This window comes from Anopheles arabiensis, chromosome 2 (genome assembly GCF_016920715.1).
Source record: "Anopheles arabiensis isolate DONGOLA chromosome 2, AaraD3, whole genome shotgun sequence".
In the NCBI taxonomy this organism is placed as follows: domain Eukaryota; kingdom Metazoa; phylum Arthropoda; class Insecta; order Diptera; family Culicidae; genus Anopheles; species Anopheles arabiensis.
In genome coordinates, this window is record NC_053517.1 from 70,457,963 (window position 1) to 70,477,507 (window position 19,545).

The window sequence follows — 19,545 nt, forward strand, 5'->3', positions numbered from 1 at the left end:
CATACGAATCCGGACGCGATCTCCATGCCGCACACGATGCTTAATGCTACGAATTGGCTGCATGATATCTCAAAGCATATTTGTATCAAATATTCTAAATAATATCATTGGCCTTCAGATCTGTTATCTGTATGGCTAGACGGCAGCTGATCATAGACCAATTCTTTCCTATTTCATCAGATTGTTCGTTACTCCAATCACATCTCGACAATCTTTCCAAAGTGGTGTAATTGCAACGATCTATCGTTATCCATCCCTAAATATACTGCAATCTCTTTTTGTCGATCTCCTAATCCCATACGTTTTGACTATATATGTAATAATGTCTGTCTTCAAAGGGTAAAGTCAGAGAAAAATCTAGGATTTTGGTTGGACGATAAGGTCTGCTTTACTTTGCACCAAGACAAAATTATTGGGTCCAAGTTTTCGGACTCAAAGTGCTTGAAGGCTCTGTATTGCAGTCTAGTCACACAAAACTTAGAATTCGGGAGCATAGTGTGATCGTCTTGCTCTCCCACCTCTATCCTCAGACTCGAAAGAGTGCAAAAAGCGTTCACATGTTTTTGCTCTCCGGGGAATCCTAGGTCCTGGCCACAAACTCCCTTCATATTCTCTTCATTTTTTTGGGCTTGAGTCAAATCACGTCGTACTCAGGCTCATTTATCGCTTCCATCCTACTCCATGAAGTCGACGTCCCTCCTCTCCTTTCCTCTATCGACTTTTATGTCCCTCCCCGTCTACTAAGACATCGTCCCCCTCTAGCCCTTTCCAGACGTCGAACTCAATTTGGCATGAGTGATTCGTTTCTGAACTGCAACATATGCTTCAACGGTTCCCTTCACTTATTTGATCATGACGCATTTCTTCGGCGTCATTTAGATCTAAGCTGCGGACCGACGCGATTTCCAGCCAGTGTTTTTCTTCTACTCCTTCTTTAGTTTCCTTTCTAAATTTCCTTTTTTCACCTCTCTATTTCTATCCATACTTCACCTGATCCAATAGTTCAGGATAGCTACAGGATTTCACCAATACAGTTATCACGTATGGTTCCGTATTCTTGCGATTGAAGATTCAGCAAAGTGTCCCGTAGTCTTGAGTTCTATGGAAAACCCTGTATAAGCAATTAATAATTTTGTTAAACCATTAAGTAGACTACATAAATGAAATGAAATGAATAAGTTTATTAAAGTTAAAGATGGGTTTTAGTTTCTTACACTAGCAAGGACTGGCTATCTGCCTGCGTGATACAATTAAGACTCGGTAGCCTGTAAGACGTGCATGATGACCACGCTAAGCCAAAAAAGGAAGGCATCAATATTTTTTACAAATAAATATTTGTTGATATCAAAAGGGAACCAATTTTTCAAAATGAAATTCATGTAATTTTTTTATTGGTATACAACAGTGCTCCACTTAACTTATATATTTTCCGCCCCATATATATTGAAGACATATATTTTTTGAAGACTTGGATCAAATCTTCAAATATTATTTGCTCTTAATTTTATGTGAACTTTCTTCATTAAAAAAAAAAACTACACAGAAAATCGCCGAAAAGCTCGCAAACCATGGCGCACAGAATTAGTGCACGACATTGGAGCATGAAAAGCTGCTCATCGTTCAATTAGCATTCCGCAGAACGATCAGAACCATCCGCAAGCATCATTCACCGCCCCGACCCGAAGCAAGAGACGAGCGCAAGCGATAAAAAAAGCCCACACAAACTCTTTTCCCCAAAACTAGTGCAAACGATGCGCGAGCGCACTAATCGTCGCTCGGAGAAGGGATGCGCATCTCCCCCCCTTGTTTGGCACGTTGCACTAGCCCAACTACAAGGGCTCGTCCGTCGCTGGACCGGAATGTTAGCATCAGTTAAGTGCCAACGGTCGAGGTGTTCAAACGCGCTACGCTCTGCACGCCCACGCCATACGACCGCGCCCGATGCCCAGATTGTGGGATTGTTGTGAGCAGCTCGAGCGATTTCAAACAATAATAATTGTACGTTAAATTGGGCTCATCGTAAAACCGCACAGTTTGTGGGCGCGAGCGGAGCTGTGTCTGTGTGCGTCTGTGTGTGTGTGTGTGTTCCAGTGATTGTGGGTGGTTGATAGTGGGGTGTAACGCACCTGACGAGAACGAACAGCCGGTATGCCTCATTCGGTGAGGACGGTTGCACATCTCGATACGGAAAAGTCACTCAAGTAGAAGTTAATCGTATTATGTAGAAGCGTGACCGCGTAGAAACGGTAGGCTACGCGAGGAGTCCTCGTGTGTACAGACACTCTCGGGCAACGGAGGCAAGGAAGTGAAATTAAAATGAAGATTGAATAATAGCGGCCACCCAACGGTACCTGAAGGAGTGCTCCAGGAGTACATAACACGGCGACGAGGTCTGTGTGTGTGTGTCGCGGTACTTCTACCGAACCGCGCATACAAACTACTCCGTTCCCGAGTGTCCGAATGCACCGAGTGCAAGCCGTGCTGCTGCAGCGGTAGATGTCACTCGAAATCCGAAAGCTATGTGAAAAGTGAAAAATGCCGCGACCACAACTACAACCGTTCTTCACAGCTGTAGGAAGCGTTATGCTACAGATCGTTGCACTGCTGGCGCTAATCTTGATAGCGGCACGCAACCCCACCGTCCGCTGTCTTCACATGGAGGTGGAACGAGTGAACCACTTGGTGTTAGATAATGCAAAGGTGAGAAGAGAAATGTGTTCGTCTTTCAGTTTATTTTCCTTTTTTTCAGGTTTTTTTAAACAAACTTTTTTTTATTATTTAAATACTTCGAGTACAAGCGATGCTGCGGCAAAAAATAGGAAGGTGTTTTGTTTGCGCCGAGGCCACACTCAGATGGTAAAGCGATGGTACTTCCAATCTTCCTCACCATGCAACCCTCAAAGACGGTATTGAGCGGTATTTGAGGAAGTTTTTCCATTTCCTTCCATTGTTTCTTCTGCATTTAACGGAAGCTTCAATGTCTCATACTTATTATTTGACTAGACTTCGTTTATTTTTTTGTCAAGCCAGTACGAATGCTATGGGAAGCGTGGTTTTTAATTAAGCCAGTCTGTAGCTTGGAGGGGTTACTTTGAATGTCATTCCCAGCTGATGAATCTCAATGCCCCAACATGAGTTACTCCCCAAAGCCATTCTAAGGACACGTCTTTCACGGCGACGCTGCAGCATACATTCGTGCTGCAAGTTTGTTACACCATGTGTAGCTCAGCATAACAGAATTTAACCATACAATCAAATGTCACTAATAATCTAACTCACTGTGCATTTGTAGTGCGCCACCGGAACAGCAGCGCCACCACTTTGCATTGTCCATCGTGTGAACGCGCGCGCGCTTCGACTTTGTGCCCAATGACCACCATCCAAAGGGCGGCAACCGGCAGCTGCACACACGCCTCGCTTCGCGCGCACGATGACACTTCTCCTGCGTACCCGTACGCATCAATTTAGAACGACGAGACCACACACCGCAAAAACGGTCAGCATCGGTGGGTTTCATTGACCTGAAATTCTAATTGTACGCCGACCGGAGTGCCGGCACACGATTATTGTCACACGACAGTTTACTCAACTCATTGGGGCCATCAATAATCGCGAACTGTGTTGCGAAGCGCGCGAATCCCATGCAGACGCAACCAAAGGTCATTCACGGTGCGTAGAGCGCAACAAACAAAAAAACGCAAAGTTGTTAAAGTGTGTTTGTGTATTCTTTTTTTGTAAGGATTATGCGTCCCGCAGCATGACGCACATAATCATTCACAATTATCCTCGGCACAAACGGTAGTGTAAATTGTCACATTTATCGCTTGCCGCGTGTACGCTTAATACTTGCTGAATCATTAGTTATATGCCCCAAACGGTACGGTTCCATTCAACCCCAAGTCCCATACCGCTGGAAGCATAATTTCGCTACGCTTACGGACGGATAAATGGTTTGGAGCAATGCACTACCAATGGTTCTAGTTGGAAGACACATTTTGGAGCTGAAATTTAAATTTTGGCACTAGCCGCCCACAGCAAAGCCAACACAATGGGATTTGTATAATTTGAATGTCAAAAACAGCTCCCGAGAGGAGTGGGAAAGGTTCTGTGGTTGTTGTTTTTTTTTTTTTTTTTTTGGCAGGTTGTTGCTACACTTTCTCGAGTTCATTTGGGTTAGTTCTAGTGAAGGTGATTCTTGGAAAGGTTGAATTTTTGAATGTTAATGGCATTGTTTTGAAATCCCGCAGCGAGATGAACTTGAAACGATTGTAAAACTGGTACACCACGTTTTTCGGAACACATCATGCGCGGGAGGATCGGTTAGGGTTAGTGTTGATTTAAACGAAGTGTAGAAGACAATTTAAAAAAAAAAACACCAGAATCAATACATTGCACTGCTGCACAGTTTTCTTGCAGCTGCAATTTCAATTAACTTTGCAAATAAAGATAATCACTTTAGTTATTCGGTTTTCACCTCGTTATGAAGCTATTTGGCAAAAGGAAGCACCGACGGGAGAGCATCGTGCATCGTAAGTGCATCGTAAAAGTGAAATTGCGCAGACCCCAAGGGCTTGCTCGATTAGCTTTTATCGCACAACCGCGCCGCAGCAAAAGGCATTGTTTTTGGTCTGATGGCGTACGCGCACGCCGTAATGGACGCCATTTTTCGCCAGCCCACCCATCTATTTGGACGAAACTTTGATTTGATTTATCACGGAACTTCAATCTGCGGACACGGGCGTTAGTGTTTGCTCGCGGCAAATGATGGACCAACCGCTTTGCCACTCCGAAGCAGCAGCAACAGCAGCCGTTTCTATCATTTCTATCTAGCCCAAAGCCCATCGTACTGGAACACACCATACTGTGTGTCTGTGTGTTTTTGTTGTTGTTATTTCTTGTTTAATTTCAAACAAACCAACCATTTTAACCTGTGCCACACTGTGCCGGAAGGGTGGCCAAAAATGGTTTACGCAATCGCACTATAAAAACCACCCCGAAACTCAAGTCTTTCGAAAGAACGAAGCGACGAACCTCTTTCGCGGTATGGTATCACGGGAAAAAATCAGCTGAGATGGCGTCGGGTGCGAATGCTAAATGGTGCGACCGAATGGTGGCGTACCTAAAAAAGCAAAAGAAAAGAAACCTCAACCCACCCCCCGCGAATGGAAACAAAACGATCACTAAAGCATGTTCGCAACATCTTTGCTATTTGAATGTGCTCATCGCTACCAGTGCGGATGAGCTACTTACATCAGAATAACGAAAAAACTGGGTGGAAGAGTAGTAATTAGTTGAGTTTCTCACACCTTGTGCGTGCGGGCACGTTTCGTATCTTTATTTGGCACCCGAAATGAAAGCGAACGACATAAAAAACTATGAATGAAGTAGTTGTAGCATCCAACAGAGAGTGACATTGAAGTGCAGCTTCCTTGCCAGTCAGTATTGCTCACGAAGTAAATGCTTCTTGACGATCGCAACCGAAAAGAATGCAATTATATACGTGTTTATTGCTTCACTGAGTTTCCCATAATTTCCCTGTAGTTCAGAGAGGATGTTTTAGAACTTCTCGACTCAACAGTCGAAAAAACGGACGGACAGAACAGAACCGGTGCGGTGTGGTTGTGTGCTTCAACCGTAACCGCAGCCGCGCGTGATGTAGATGACCGATGATCGCCGTAATGATTTGTAATGGTTACATCGTGTGCAGGTCACGATAGCGCGTCGGCAAACCATAACACAAACAAAAACTGTGCTACGTACGCATAATGTGCCGTGTATAGAAGGGCGCTACCCTTCGCTCTTCTTTTTTCCAAAATCATTCATTACTGATTGTTTGCGCGGAGCACGTTGAAAGCGCTTTCAAACGAACACAACACGCCACGAGAAAAAAAAGCGAAACTGTAACAGAATTTTTCTATGACATTCCTGCCCGCCAAACATACCTGTCCCATCGTCCTCTCGTCGTGGCTTAATGTAGCTGCATTCGGCGGTATGCTAATTTATGCGCTACGTTCTCAGCTCTGTTCCATGCGTAGCACCGTTCCCATTGCGCACCAGATGCGCAGTGTGGCTCACGGAACGGGCAAAGGGATGCTGCTACTGGTCGGAGGGGTGTAGATGATCATTTTTCTTATTTAAATTTTCATTATCACCTGCCAGGCCAGGTGGGTTGGCCCGTCGGATAATCGGCAACATGATGAGCCCGAGGCGACAGAAACATTTGTCTTCAACCGAATAATTAGGCAGCGGTTTGCGGGTGGTTTTGTTTTGCATTGCACTCGCCCTCGCCATAAAGTTTGAGGGGTGAGATTTATGACCATGAGCTGACCTAGAAGAGAATTTAGCCTAGAATGGCCACACAAAAAAGGGGGAGCATTTAGAACGTGCTTCCGCGTTGGTCCGTACAATGCTGGTGTACGTTTTCCCATCGGATGACCTTTCAAACGCGAAGCGACGACACGATTTTACTTTTCAACAATGGGTTTGGGTGTAATTAAAGTCTCCATCGGGGTTATAGTTTTCGCAACAATTTTTGACGTCCTTGCTTGAAGTGTATGCTAAAGAATACTGTAGTTTTAGACCGTACTCGACTTTGGTTTTTGTTCTAGTAACCTTGGCAGTTTAGTGTGTACCTTTGGATTTATAATGTTATAATTAAAATGATTTTCTTAAATGCACAACGATCCTGTTGTTCGTTTTCTGCTTTCGAAACACAGCTGCCAAAGATATAACCTTTCTGATTATTATGTGACAACATTTTAAATAAAAGTTTTGCTATTTAAGTTACTCGATAAAGAAAATCGTTGGCTACCACCCATTCAGAATAAAACTAAATTTTTGGTAACGTTGAAACAATGTAATCGCTCTTTAACGAAAACATTTGAATATAATGTTCAATATTACTCAATCTCAAACATATAACAGAATAAACTATCTAGACTAAAATAAAAATTAATGTTTGCCGGTGGTTCATTGTTGTAGGTATGATGTTGTGTGCTCTTTTTACCCCTATAGCTTCTTATCTCGTCGAGGAATAACTTTGTTTAACTCATAATAATAGCAGTGACGGATTAACAAGAGTTGATTCTGAACTGAGTTCTGAATTGTCGAGCGATGAATTTTAAACCAAAGAATGGTTGAGAAGCAAATTTATTTATGCGCGGGGTGTTTCCTTGCTTTCTCGGGGCCCCACGTAGCCACTAAGTTTGCGTAAAGTCTTTCCCCGAGATACGCGACACTCGAGTTACGCGAATTCGAGCTACGCAATTTTTTAATTTTGACAGTTTTTATGTCAAATCAGTCCAAATTTCTCCAACTCCAAATGCAAAATATATGCAAAATTTCTCTAATTTTCAAGTGCAAAATAAATTGAATTATCATTAAATGTTTCCAATCGCTAAAAAGCCAGAAATAATGTAATCTTTTATAAGATTTATATTAAATGTGTAATTTAGTACCTAAAAGCACTAAAGTCAATCAAAAATAACCATTTATCAACAATTTTTTGGCTGAAAAACGCGATATTAAACTTACGCGAATACGCGAATCCCAGGTTATTGGTTTTTGTGTAGAAATATTGGCATTTGATTTTGGTATCTAATTTCCAAAAAAAAACATTGATCAAATATTCTCAAATATTCTATTTTTTTCTTGGATTCTGTGTGAATTTGCAAAATTAATTACATTTGTGTTGTTGGTGCTTGGTGCCTTTTTTTAATGGGCCCTATTGAGATACTCACAAAGTTATAAAATTTTGTATCGCATATATTGATAAAACGCACTGATTACAACCGATTCATCTGTTAATCGTTCCCAACAAATTTCATCTATTTTTGAATCTCATTTATTATTTCATTCATCATTCCACCCTAACATATCCGTAAGCATAACATATGTGACAGTATTTTCATTTAATTTACAACTTGTGGAACAACTACATTCAAACATAGACGTTGAAGAATTTGAATTTGGCTCTATTGTGCGTTGTAGATGACTGATATCAGCCTAATAACTTTACTGCTACTGTAATAACTGTAGCTACTGTAATAATTATTTGGCCAAAACGGACAAGCAGGTTTACGTCCAGACGAAGCAGGACACATGCAACAGTCGATTTTTTTAAATTTGTGTTATATTTGTTGGCCACCTGCCGCAAAGCACGACCGACTCAATTTTTTTGAATTATTTCATCAACGCATTCGCCCGTCAAGGGTTCAAATGTTGAATGAGTCAAGTCCATCATACGCAAAACTGTTTATCCTGCTATATGGATAAAATAAGCAACCAACTGATAGCCAAGCACATGAGTAACTGAAGCAGATCTAGACCAACTACAGTTTTTATGCCAGATAAGACGGAACGAGGCTTTGATTTGATACCTATTTCAAAATTGTTGGAATTGTTATTGTATTCTTCAGTTTGCACATTCTTCTATATGTTTAATAAAACGGAAAAATTGTGCTAATCCGCGTGGAACTGGGTTACTTAGCTAGTACAGACAAACATATAAGCTGCAGATAATTATTATTAAATCATTAAATTTGAACTTGTATAAAAATAGCAAATAGCTATATATTTGGTGTGACCGTTGAACGATTATTGTTACCCCAACCAGTGGTCTCCAACCTGTGGTCCGTGGCGTCAACTTACATGATCCGTGAGAGAATTTATTTTTGAAGAAAAAGCTTATTACTATACATATCGTGCATTTCTTTCCCCACAATCAAGATTACATTATAAACAAGGATGTCTAGAATAAAATTTAAACATATTTTTCATTTAAAACTTTGAAGTAAGTCTAAAACATGTATGCCCTCAATGGATGTGAGCCGCGGCAAGTGTATTTTCAAAGCCAAGTGGTCCAAGATCCTTAAAAGGTTGGAGAGCACTGCCCTAAACAATACGCGAATCATTTCATATTGGAATGTATTTCATTGGTATGGTAAATTATAAAAAAATAGTTTACTTTTTTGAGAGCAAATGCACAATTTATTTACATTTTTTTTGTCCGCGGATGGCAATCGATATTATTTATTATTATTATTATTATTATTATTATAAATATGTCCCACAATGCTTGCCCTGGGTTTGAAATATCAACTGCTACCCATATCAAATTTGATTTTTTATATGGAATAATTTTGGAGTACGAACACAGTACGTACATTTCCCTGAATGACAGGAGGGCTCGTTCTATGTGTAGAGTATCATCTAATACCGGTATTAAAATTAGTCAAAAACATACAATAATTCATGAGGGGCGGTCCAATGGTACAGTCGCCAACTCGAACAACTATAAAAACATACCCATCATGAGTTCAAGCCTAGAATGGACCGTCCCCCCGTAGCAAGGATTGACTGTGTCTGGCTGCGTGGTAATAATAAGTTCTCGAAAGCCTGTACAGGTCTATCTGTACGGGCATGTCTGTGTAGAGGACATGCGTTACGCCAAATAGAAGAAAAATTCACAAGACAACCACAGCCTAAATGCCATCCAAAGCCACCCAGAAGTGATCATGCCATTGAATTGAACATTGCTAAATCGTCTTATTTCAATCCATCATGGAGAATCACAAACGATTGCAAATATTTTTATATATTTAAAACACATCTGCAGATAAATGCAAAGTGCATCCCATTGTCATGTGGATTGAGGGAGATAAAATTTAATTAAAACCCATTTCCACTGTGAAATGTGCTGTCAAGATGTATCATCGCTGAAATAGATACAGGAGAAAGGCCACGGATGCTAATGAAAATCAAGGGTCTTCGTACTCACCGTAACCTCCATAGCCAATAGACCAGTGCACAATGCACATTCATCAAACGGCCAAACGGCCAACAATGCAACGGGAGGCGAAGGAAAAGAAATGTCCTAACCATTCTTTTCAAGGTGCACGCTTGCCTTTCTTTTTCTCGGTTGTGTGGAATGGAACTTTCTTCCGTCGAATGCATACCGTCCATAGAATGCTGGGCTGCAGCAGACGGGCTAGGGCCGTTTTCTCATGCGCTGCTGCACGTACAGTAGCTATTCGGCAAATATGCAACAAGCGGCGAAACGATACTCATTAGGCGCCACATGGAATGTGCCATGATGATACGTGCAGTGTTTCAGTGTAGGACAGATGATCTGCCTCCGCCTGTCCCCTGGGGTGCGATGGAAAGCATTGTTTGTTAATGTGTGTATTGCATGAATTTTAACCTACAAATTGCTCGAACGCTTCTTCTGTTTGCTGTTCTTTTGTTGCAGATCGATGAAAGGAATTTGCATAATTTCCTCGAGGAACATGAACAACTGCTGCTGTTTGGTGATCGTACAACTGGTAAGTGTGGTACATACTTTATTCGGCACCGGTATGTCTCGATTGCAACACTTGAGCTGATGACGAATCTATCGTCGAATGGAGTTTTGATCGTATTGACACACCTTCCGGTCATTGGCGGTGTATTTTGGCTGGGGTTGCGGGCACCCTTTCTTGCACAGCCCTTTAGGCAACACAAATGATCATTCTCTTCATGCTGTTTTAGCGTTGCAGTTCAAACCACATCTCGCATTGCACGGGTTTCTTTGTCCAGAGTTCAAGTTCATGCCTATTGAGCAAAGTCGGTTGTCGATACGCCTCGTGTTCCTCAGCCTGCAAAGAACTACGGGCTGTCGATAAATTTCTTTGCTACGGTTTTGAAACGCTTTGCCAAAAGAAGAAGAAGAAAAACACCATTGTTTCGCACATTTCAATGTTGACTAATTGTTTTCCAGATGATTTCAAGTTAGTTAACGTGCGGCAAAGAAAACGTGAAAGCAGGTCAACTCCAGGCAGCGGATTCCTGCAGTTCAACCTTAGCGACGGCCGCGGTAAGTGTCCCCAAACGTTACAATATGCGTTACGTTGCAGACCTTCTTCTACGTGCATAGTGGTGCCACAATGACGAATAAAATGTGCAACTCTCGCGTTCCATTTCAGAGGACAATTTTGCTTTGCGATTGCAAAAGTCAGACATTTTGATAGATGAATCATTTGCTTTCATCGAAAGCTACGATAATTCCACTCAACTGTTGGATGATTCGTACGATCGTGTGCTCAAGTATCGGGATTGCTTCTATCGCAATGAGCGTGCAGCGTTCGACCTGTGCGAGGGTAGCGTGCGCGGTTTGATTCGAACCAACGAGTCGGAAATTGTCATACATCCGCTACCGGAACGATTCGGTACCGGGGCACATGTCATTCTGAACCGAAACAAAACCAGAACAAGTGATGAAAGTGGCGAAACGAAAGTCATGTTCGAACCGGACATGAATGAGCCAACCCGCCGGAGGCCAACCGTTCCTTTCTACGGTCAGAGTCAACAATCACGGCTCAAACGGCACATCAGCTCAAATCACAACGCCAAGGTGCCGGACGTGCTGCACATCGAGACGGCTATCTTCATCGATAAGGATCTGTATAGGCACATGTCGAAGAACTATCCAAAAAACACCGAAGCACATCTGATACGCTTCGTGCTGGCAATGATCAATGGTGTGCAGCTGCTTTACAACCATCCATCGCTTGGTCATCCGATCAACTTCATCCTCAAGCGACTAGAAATCCTGCACAACGATCCGAAAGATCTTCGCCGTTCCAGCGACATTGACATCTATCTGAACAGTTTCTGCGGCTGGCAGCGTAAAATGAATCCCATTTCCGACGCTGATCCAGTACACTTTGACCATGCGGTCATACTTACGGGGCTGGATCTGTTCGTGGTGAGCAAAAACGGTAAGGTAAGCAACCAGGTCGTAGGCCTAGCGCCGGTTGCCGGCATGTGCACGATCACTTCAAGCTGTACGATCAATGAGGGAAAACATTTCGAGAGCGTTTTCGTTGTATCGCACGAAATTGGACACAAGTGAGTTTTCGATTTTAATCGCTTTTAATCACATTTCGTTGGTTTGGCATCAGTAACATTATATTTCTGGTGAATGTTTAGCTTGGGAATGCGACACGACACGTCGGAAAACAACTGTGATCCTAGCCTGTACATTATGTCACCGACATTGGGCAGCGGTAAGATCACATGGTCATCCTGTAGCCGTAATTACCTGAACACGTTTCTAAAGTAAGTGGTAACTTCTTGGCGGTATCTCTCGCAAAGGTGAAATCTAAGCGATAAACCGTATGTATTTCTCTCCCGCTAGAACTTCTCAAGCTACCTGTCTGTTTGATCGAGGACACTACGGATCATCGCTCGATCACACTGGAGAAGGTCGGTTACCGGGCGAGCGTTTCGATGCTGACCAGCAGTGTCTTTTGAAGTATGGCAAAGACAGTACACGCTCCAAGTCCCAGGATTTGGCCGACATTTGCCGTGATCTTCACTGTCAGCGTGATCGTTACACGTGGACATCGCACCCTGCACTAGAAGGAACAAACTGTGGAAAGCTAATGGTTAGTGTAATTTCCTATGCCTGCTAATTTAGCCTCCTTACGTGGCACTAAACGAATCTTCATTTATATAGTGGTGCCGAAGTGGAGTTTGTGTATCCAAAATTCCGGGCCTGACGATACAATCTACTGGCAAACACATCACCGCTTTCAAAACGATCGATAAGAAAACGTTCCTAGAGGGGCTGAAATTTGCCAGCCTGCGGCAGGACATATCGCGAACGTTAAATACCATACCAACGTGGGACTCATGGAGCGAACCGACAGAGTGTGTTTCCGGCTGTCTATACGGTGAGTCCGGTCGACTGAAGGAAGGAAGCACTGGGTTAAGGCAGTTTACAAGAAAATGTCTAGACAAACGGTAAGATTTAAAAATAACTTGTTTGATTCAGACAATTTGATAATATGCTAATTTGATTACAGTAAAAATTGTTCCGGATTTAGCCGCAAATATGAGACGTGTATTGCCAAACAGGTTCGTCACACGTACAGCAAATGCACGCATAGCAGTAACACGTTCACATAATTCGCACTTTTTGCTTTTTGCAGTGTTACAACATCGGACGGACAACGATACTGGAGTTTTCCAATCAAATTTGTGGCCGCGCTAAAGAGTTCGATCCGGACATTATCGGGTACGGGTTGCAGAAGGTTGCCGAAGACCCGGAAGACTCGTGCAAAGTGTTTTGCGAAACAAAGGCAGGTGTGCCGAAGACCAAAAGTTGGATCTACCCGGACGGTACCGCTTGTAAGGTGCAGAACGGTGACTTTGACGATGCATACTACTGTGTCAGTGGACGATGTGAAAAGTTTAGCTGCAATAATACCTCCAACAATTACTACCGAATGGACGGAGCACTCTGCACGGAAGTGTACCAATACACCGAACGGAGTGGCAACAGTATTCACCAGGAAAATGTTCGGGACTATAAGAGCTTACCATTGAACAAGAACGCATACCCAATCGACCGCAGGGCTGAAAGTTCTACGATACGAACAGGTACGCCCAAATGCTTTCACCGACCTTTTAGTGACCTATATTTTTACAACAGTTGGGCGTTTTTTTGTTTTTGAAGCATTAAGGAACTATACCGCACGAAAGCCTCCACCAGATACGGAAGGCTACAGCAGTCAGGCAGAAAATACGTTCAACCGCTGGCGTGAGCGTTCGTCATCGGAGCTCAACAGGTTGTCCGAGCTGCAAGGACGTAAGCATAACTGGGAGGTGAAGTCAGGCTGTCACTTTAGCTGCATGGAACGGGGCAAGGGAGTGCAAATCGTGTCCTCGACAGCCGGGACCAACACCAACATTCAGCTCTGCACCGCCAACACGATTGTTAGTGTCCTCGTAACCTTCTTTCTTCGGTGAACCCAACGTTTCAGGGTGAATTTTGATGTTGTTTTTTTTTGCTTTGTTTTCGCTCAATACTCTTAGGCCTGTGATAAGGTGTTATCAACGTACGAATTTGCAACGCAGCTATGCAAGCGATATCAGCAGAAGGTGTCGGGATTGTCGGGTATTGGCATGCAAATAGCGCCCAGCATTGAGGATCCAGATCGAAGCTGTCGGGTGGCGTGTCAGGATACGTTCATCAGGCATCGTTTCTACCTGGTGAATGGAGAGCAAGGGCACTTTCCTTTCGGGACGCGATGCAATCACAATGAGTCGAATCGTTATTGCATCAATGGCAAATGTTTGGTATGCTTTAGCGTTTAACAAAAAGGCTCCTAGAGTAACAGAACTTTCATTCATTTTGGAATCTCTTTTTTTCTATACATAGCATTTTGGCAGCGACGATATACCGGTCAACGAGTCGTACAATGCGCTTCCTAACGTTCGAATTAAACGATCCACAAACAGAACCAAGCGGCATTTCGAGTACTTTGCTCAGATTAACGTGACCGAACGGTTAAGCCAAGAGTTTTTGGAAAATTTAATTGCCAACATCGACTTTGGACGGACTACCAACGAAAATAGTAACGCCTTTGGTTAAGTGACGAGTAGCGAATGTAGTGATTAATTCAAATTCACTTTTCTACTTTTCAGATATTGTTTTGGAGGAACATATTGACTTGAAAAATCCAATCTATGTTGACCCGTGAAGTAAATCATCCACATAAATCAACGTGATAGTAAAAGCTGACCCGCGTCGCGCTTGCCGTGCTGCCGGTATGCATGGAACTGTTTATTTATTATCGAAACTTTTGTAATGTAATTTATTCCCCGAAATATACACCCAAATAAATCGTCTCCATTAATTACAATTAAGGCAGTGCATATGTAGATGTTTTTGGTCATGATGTATTGAATCCTTTTTCAATTGTAGAAAAATGTATGTTTAAAATAACATTCTGTAACATATGAAAGAATAACGGGTATTGTATCCCTCCGATCTTGTGAGAACTTAAGATTGTTGTTGAAGTAAGAAATTGTTGAATTTATTAAAAATTTCTTAAGAGAGGGTTTATATGACATGGTAAAAAACTCCTTTACATTAAGATTATCGTCGAAAATTCCATATTATCGACAGAAAAACATAACAAACAAATTAAAGCAAATTCCTCTACACCATATGCTTATTACTGAAATGAGGTACAATAAACAAGAGTTCTGACGATCAAGCCGCGTACGAAAGCAATCATCAAGCCAAATTAATGTGCGAAACAATCACTAACTTATTGTTTTAATTAGTTTATTAGTTATGTCACCATCACCAATGAATCTTTACTAACTAAACCCTTACTGTGATAGATGTTTAAAAGAAAACGCATGGTATTGATTAGTTTCATCTCTTCTTTCGTTCGTCATTGACCAGAGGTAAACAAGAGAATATTGTATTATGCCCATTAATATTATTTTTCGTACTACGTTAAACAAATCTAAAACAAAACACAATTAGCAATTGATTAAAATATTTGCATACTACACAGGAATGTAACCATTTTCGTCTTGGCCTGCAGCTTTGTCAGTCATTCTTTTGAACATTAATTTAAAAAATTAACTATTTTCCTACGAAGTGACAAGCACTGCTAAGTCATACATAGTCAAAACAATTAATTATGGCCGCTAACAACGTAGCTCATTGTTGAGCAACTCCTCGATTTCTGATCCTTTTAGTTTAGGATGCGTCGAAATACATTGAAATTTAGACGAGGAGTACTTCAACCAAGGATATTTAACCTTCTTATCCATCATTTTGGGAACAGCCTTGATCACCTTTGCGAGCCGCTGCACAATTGGCCCCAAGTACTTTACATTGTAGTGCGTGTAATGCTCCAGTGTTTTAGTCCAGATTATTGCACTCGTACCGTTCCCGCCGTTGGATGTTAGTGGAAACAGATACAACGATATGTACAACGCAGCTGCCGCAATCTGTAAAGACACATACGATACCACATGTACCTGGTTTTGGCTCGAAAAGCAGATTTCCTGGCAAAATGCTAACTTACCTCCGATGGTTTGTAATGCGCGGTACTGTAATCCACACTGGCAAGCTCAATAAGATACTTTGCCAGCACATGATTTACGTCCGACGCCTTCGCTGCCTTCGAAAACCGACGCAGGAAATGGGTTGGAAGAGGTTTTCCCAGATTGAAGTCCAACGTTCTCACCATTTCCTTTTCCATCTCGAGAATTTGATACTTCTGGTATGTGTCGTCGGTTATGTACACAAAATCTTGTATCTCTGGTGGAAACAGTTCCTCGTATTTGGATGCAATGAACATCGCCGTCACGCCTACCAGCTGTAGCTTCTTCTTCGGAACAGTTTTCATCGTCTGCAAAGCGCAAAACAAAGCCAACGGGTGTTTTAATTTCACGTCATTAGACTGGAGACAAGTTTGCACCTACCTGCAGATAACGGTCGATGAGCGACACTGTCATGTGGTAAGTGTCGATGTCCAGTTTGAACTGATAATGCACTTCATTGATCCAATCGATCAGAATCGTTCGCATCTTATGTGTAATCTGCGTATGAATAATGCGTTAAATATACCCACACCTCTTGTCATAACACCTCTTATTTACACACGACTTACCTCTTTATGACCATCCAAGAAGTTCTCGCACAGCGCATATCCTGGCCTGCTCTCTAGCTCGTTCAAATAGTTGTAAATGTCGTTCACGTACTCCGCCACCAACATCGGATTCCAGCCATCATTCGCATCGATGTTTTCGATGTTTTCCAACAGCTTTTGCGAATGGGCCTCCACTCTTTCGGGTTTCTGCACAGACACATATGAATTTATATCTCATTGACCTTCGACTTCCCATACATTCGAATACGTACCTTAGAGATTGATACTATTCCATGTTCGTCCGATGATGAGGTGCCGCTGCTAGGAGCGCTTTTCGGTTGAGCCTTACGATTTTGCTTCGCCAATGTCCGCAGCGACAGCTGGCTGTCTTCACGCTTTAACGCTACATGCTTTACCTCGTTTCCTTTGTTCAGTTGGACGTGCACCTTTACAGCATCCGCGTTGGCAGACGGTTTAGGCTCTACCGCAACCTTTTGCGAATCGGATCGGGTGACTACTTTTTTGGGAACAACAACTGCCGCCGCAGCAGTATCCGCCTTTCGCCATCGAGTGTCCACGCGTGGCTTAATATTCTTCAGCGTCGGGTTGGCATTCTTCAGCGCAGCTCCCTTCTCCACACCTTTGCCGAGCAGGTCCTGGGAAGCATTGCGCAGCACCTTGTTGCCAAGCTCTCCCAACACAGGGCGTCTGGCAGCAACCACTTTCTTCATTCCACCTTCATGCAGGTTTCCTGCTACCTGGTTCTGAACGACAAAAGGGAACAATCAACAACAGATGTACTCATCGATCTCTTTGCAAATACTTTCTTCTAGAAGGACTGTGGGGCAAGCTGTGCAAAATGGTTCCGGCGGCCATCGATTTTTGTATCTTGACGCGGCTTTGCTTTACCATGCCGAATCACAGCCAGCCCGTTTGATCCAAAGTCAATGGCGTCATCAACCTTGCGTCTACAATACAAATCCATCTTACCTCATGAATTCTCATAATGCGGGACATTTTCAGTAGGTTTAGAGAAGTTTCTTCGACTATGAGAGAAGTAAAGGTAGCACAAACAACACGGCACAAAAAGGCGCTACAAAAATATACACAGCTGTTTCACACGCCAACGGCTTGCCGAGCTTCACGATCGGCCGGACACAGCAAAACCGTTTGAATTCGTACGAACTCTTGGAGGCGTTGAGCGCTAATGAAACAAAAGGCCTCTTCGCATCATCCAACACACACACATGCGAACTGTCTACAGGAGAGTGCGTTTTCAATGCGTTCTGCGATGACAGTGCCGGGGGGTACATGGATGGCAAAACCGTCACAGCGTTGTTTATTTCATCGAAGTCTTTCTATATTCCGTTTAGGTAGAGAACTTGAGTCGTTTAGAACCCGTTTGGTGGTCGTTTAGTGGATTTGTGGCACTTGGGAATACATACCGAACTTGAATCAAATTGTAGTGATTTGACATTTAATCTGTCAAATTTAGAAAACCACGTATCTCCGAATCAGCGTAAGTCGATAACCGTGTAACTCGGGAACAGACTGTCCCAAGTGCCACAAATCCACTAAACGACCACTAAACGGCTTCTAAATGACTCATGCTCTCTACCTAAACGGAATATAGAAAGACTTCGTTTAGCAGACGGCAAACGACTCATGCATTCTAAAAATAGCTGTTGGCACGATATCGACCGCATGTGATCGGACAGGGAACAGCATTATTTACAAACATTATGCTGACTTGACAACTCGATCAAATACCCAAAATACCCGGCAGATGGCGTACAAGATTCACAAAGAGAGATAACACGATTAGATTGTGCGACAACCAGATCTCCGAAATAAGGGCCAATTCGCGAGCAGGTCAAATAGGGTCAAATAGCACAGCTGATCGAGGAACAGGGCGCCATCGCCAAACGCAGTTAGTAGCAAATATTAAGCCAGAAAGGACAGACGAATTTTTAAACTGCGCAATAAATAGAAACATACAAAGCCAGTTCTAAAAACGTCTATCAAGCTACTCGAAATAAATAGATAGCTACATCCGTAGCAACATTTAAAAATTCGTGCGAAACTTTCTAACGCAAGTTATTTCTTATAAAAGTGTTCGCGATGACCAAGCGCGGATTTGATTGTAGTGGCTGCGAGCAGCATAACACCGTGGAAGATATGGTGCCTTGCGAAAAGTGCAGAAAGTGGTACCATTACGGGTGTGTCGGCGTCACTGTGATGTTAAAATCTTGGTGCAATTTGTGTGTGATGAAGGTGGCAAAATGCGAAGCTAAGGAGATGGTCCGTCTAAAGTCCTCTAAGGAAGCCATTGCGATGACTGGGGTGCCTGCTGAAAGCTGCGAAGGCGACAAAAGAGCCAAAAGAGCAGCACATAGCGAGAGCGAAGCCTCGGCGAATAAGCTGGCTACAGAGGAAAAAGAGCCCACTATATTCCATGCTGCAAAAAGGCCTCCTACCGCAAATTCACCGACAACAGCGCAACACAAAAGGTCTAGGCAAGCGGCACTCGAAAAGCTTATGGAAGTGCAACAGCAAGAACGGGAGATGGCCATAAAAGAGTACGAGCTCAAAATGGCTAACCTCAAGCTCGAACATTTAAAGATTCGGCTTCAGCTCGAGGAAAAAAAGGCATCAATTCGATCTGCGACCGATGCACGGATCAAGCATCAGCAGCAGCAGCAGCAGCAGCAGCAGCAGCAGCAGCAGCAGCAGCAGCAACAGCAGCAGCAGCATCAGCAACAGCAACAGCACAAGCAGAAACAGTGTACGATAGCAGTGAGTGATGGTGAAATTGGTGAGCCCGCTAACGTCGAAATGGTAAATGTGAATCCTGCGACAGTAGCAGTCGTGGACACGTCAATTTTTGCCAAGTATCCTGAGATGGCGCGGCGATCGACGCAATCACATAACCTTCCGTCGGATCACGTACACTCCCTACTAAACTGCCATGTGCGACACAATACATTTCTCCATGAGACGGTCCAATCTGGAGGAATAAAATCGTTGACAAAAACTTGTGCGTCGAGATCCACGGTGCCGAGGGTACCAATCCGCGAAGTGTCCGTCACGATTAACGAGCATGGAC

The 19,545-nt window shown here is 43.1% G+C and overlaps 2 protein-coding genes across 2 annotated transcripts; one reads left to right on the forward strand and one right to left on the reverse strand.

Annotated features, from left to right (window-relative positions):
• Positions 1-1,891: 1,891 nt before the first annotated feature.
• LOC120896306 (A disintegrin and metalloproteinase with thrombospondin motifs adt-1) lies at positions 1,892-14,691 on the forward strand. The gene is made up of 13 exons (XM_040300312.1): positions 1,892-2,700; positions 10,250-10,322; positions 10,757-10,852; positions 10,962-11,886; positions 11,968-12,096; positions 12,176-12,425; positions 12,497-12,783; positions 12,846-12,897; positions 12,972-13,422; positions 13,499-13,758; positions 13,858-14,121; positions 14,204-14,399; positions 14,470-14,691. Exons 1-13 carry the CDS (start codon positions 2,536-2,538, stop codon positions 14,523-14,525), a joined length of 3,204 nt encoding a protein of 1,067 aa, XP_040156246.1. The 5' UTR covers positions 1,892-2,535; the 3' UTR covers positions 14,526-14,691.
• A 507-nt stretch (positions 14,692-15,198) lies between these two features.
• LOC120896307 (G2/mitotic-specific cyclin-B-like) lies at positions 15,199-17,681 on the reverse strand. Its single transcript, XM_040300313.1, has 6 exons — positions 17,430-17,681; positions 16,712-17,203; positions 16,461-16,646; positions 16,273-16,389; positions 15,873-16,199; positions 15,199-15,795 (listed from the first exon to the last, which is right to left on the reverse strand). Exons 1-6 carry the CDS (start codon positions 17,454-17,456, stop codon positions 15,490-15,492), a joined length of 1,455 nt encoding a protein of 484 aa, XP_040156247.1. The 5' UTR covers positions 17,457-17,681; the 3' UTR covers positions 15,199-15,489.
• Between the last annotated feature and the right edge of the window lie 1,864 nt (positions 17,682-19,545).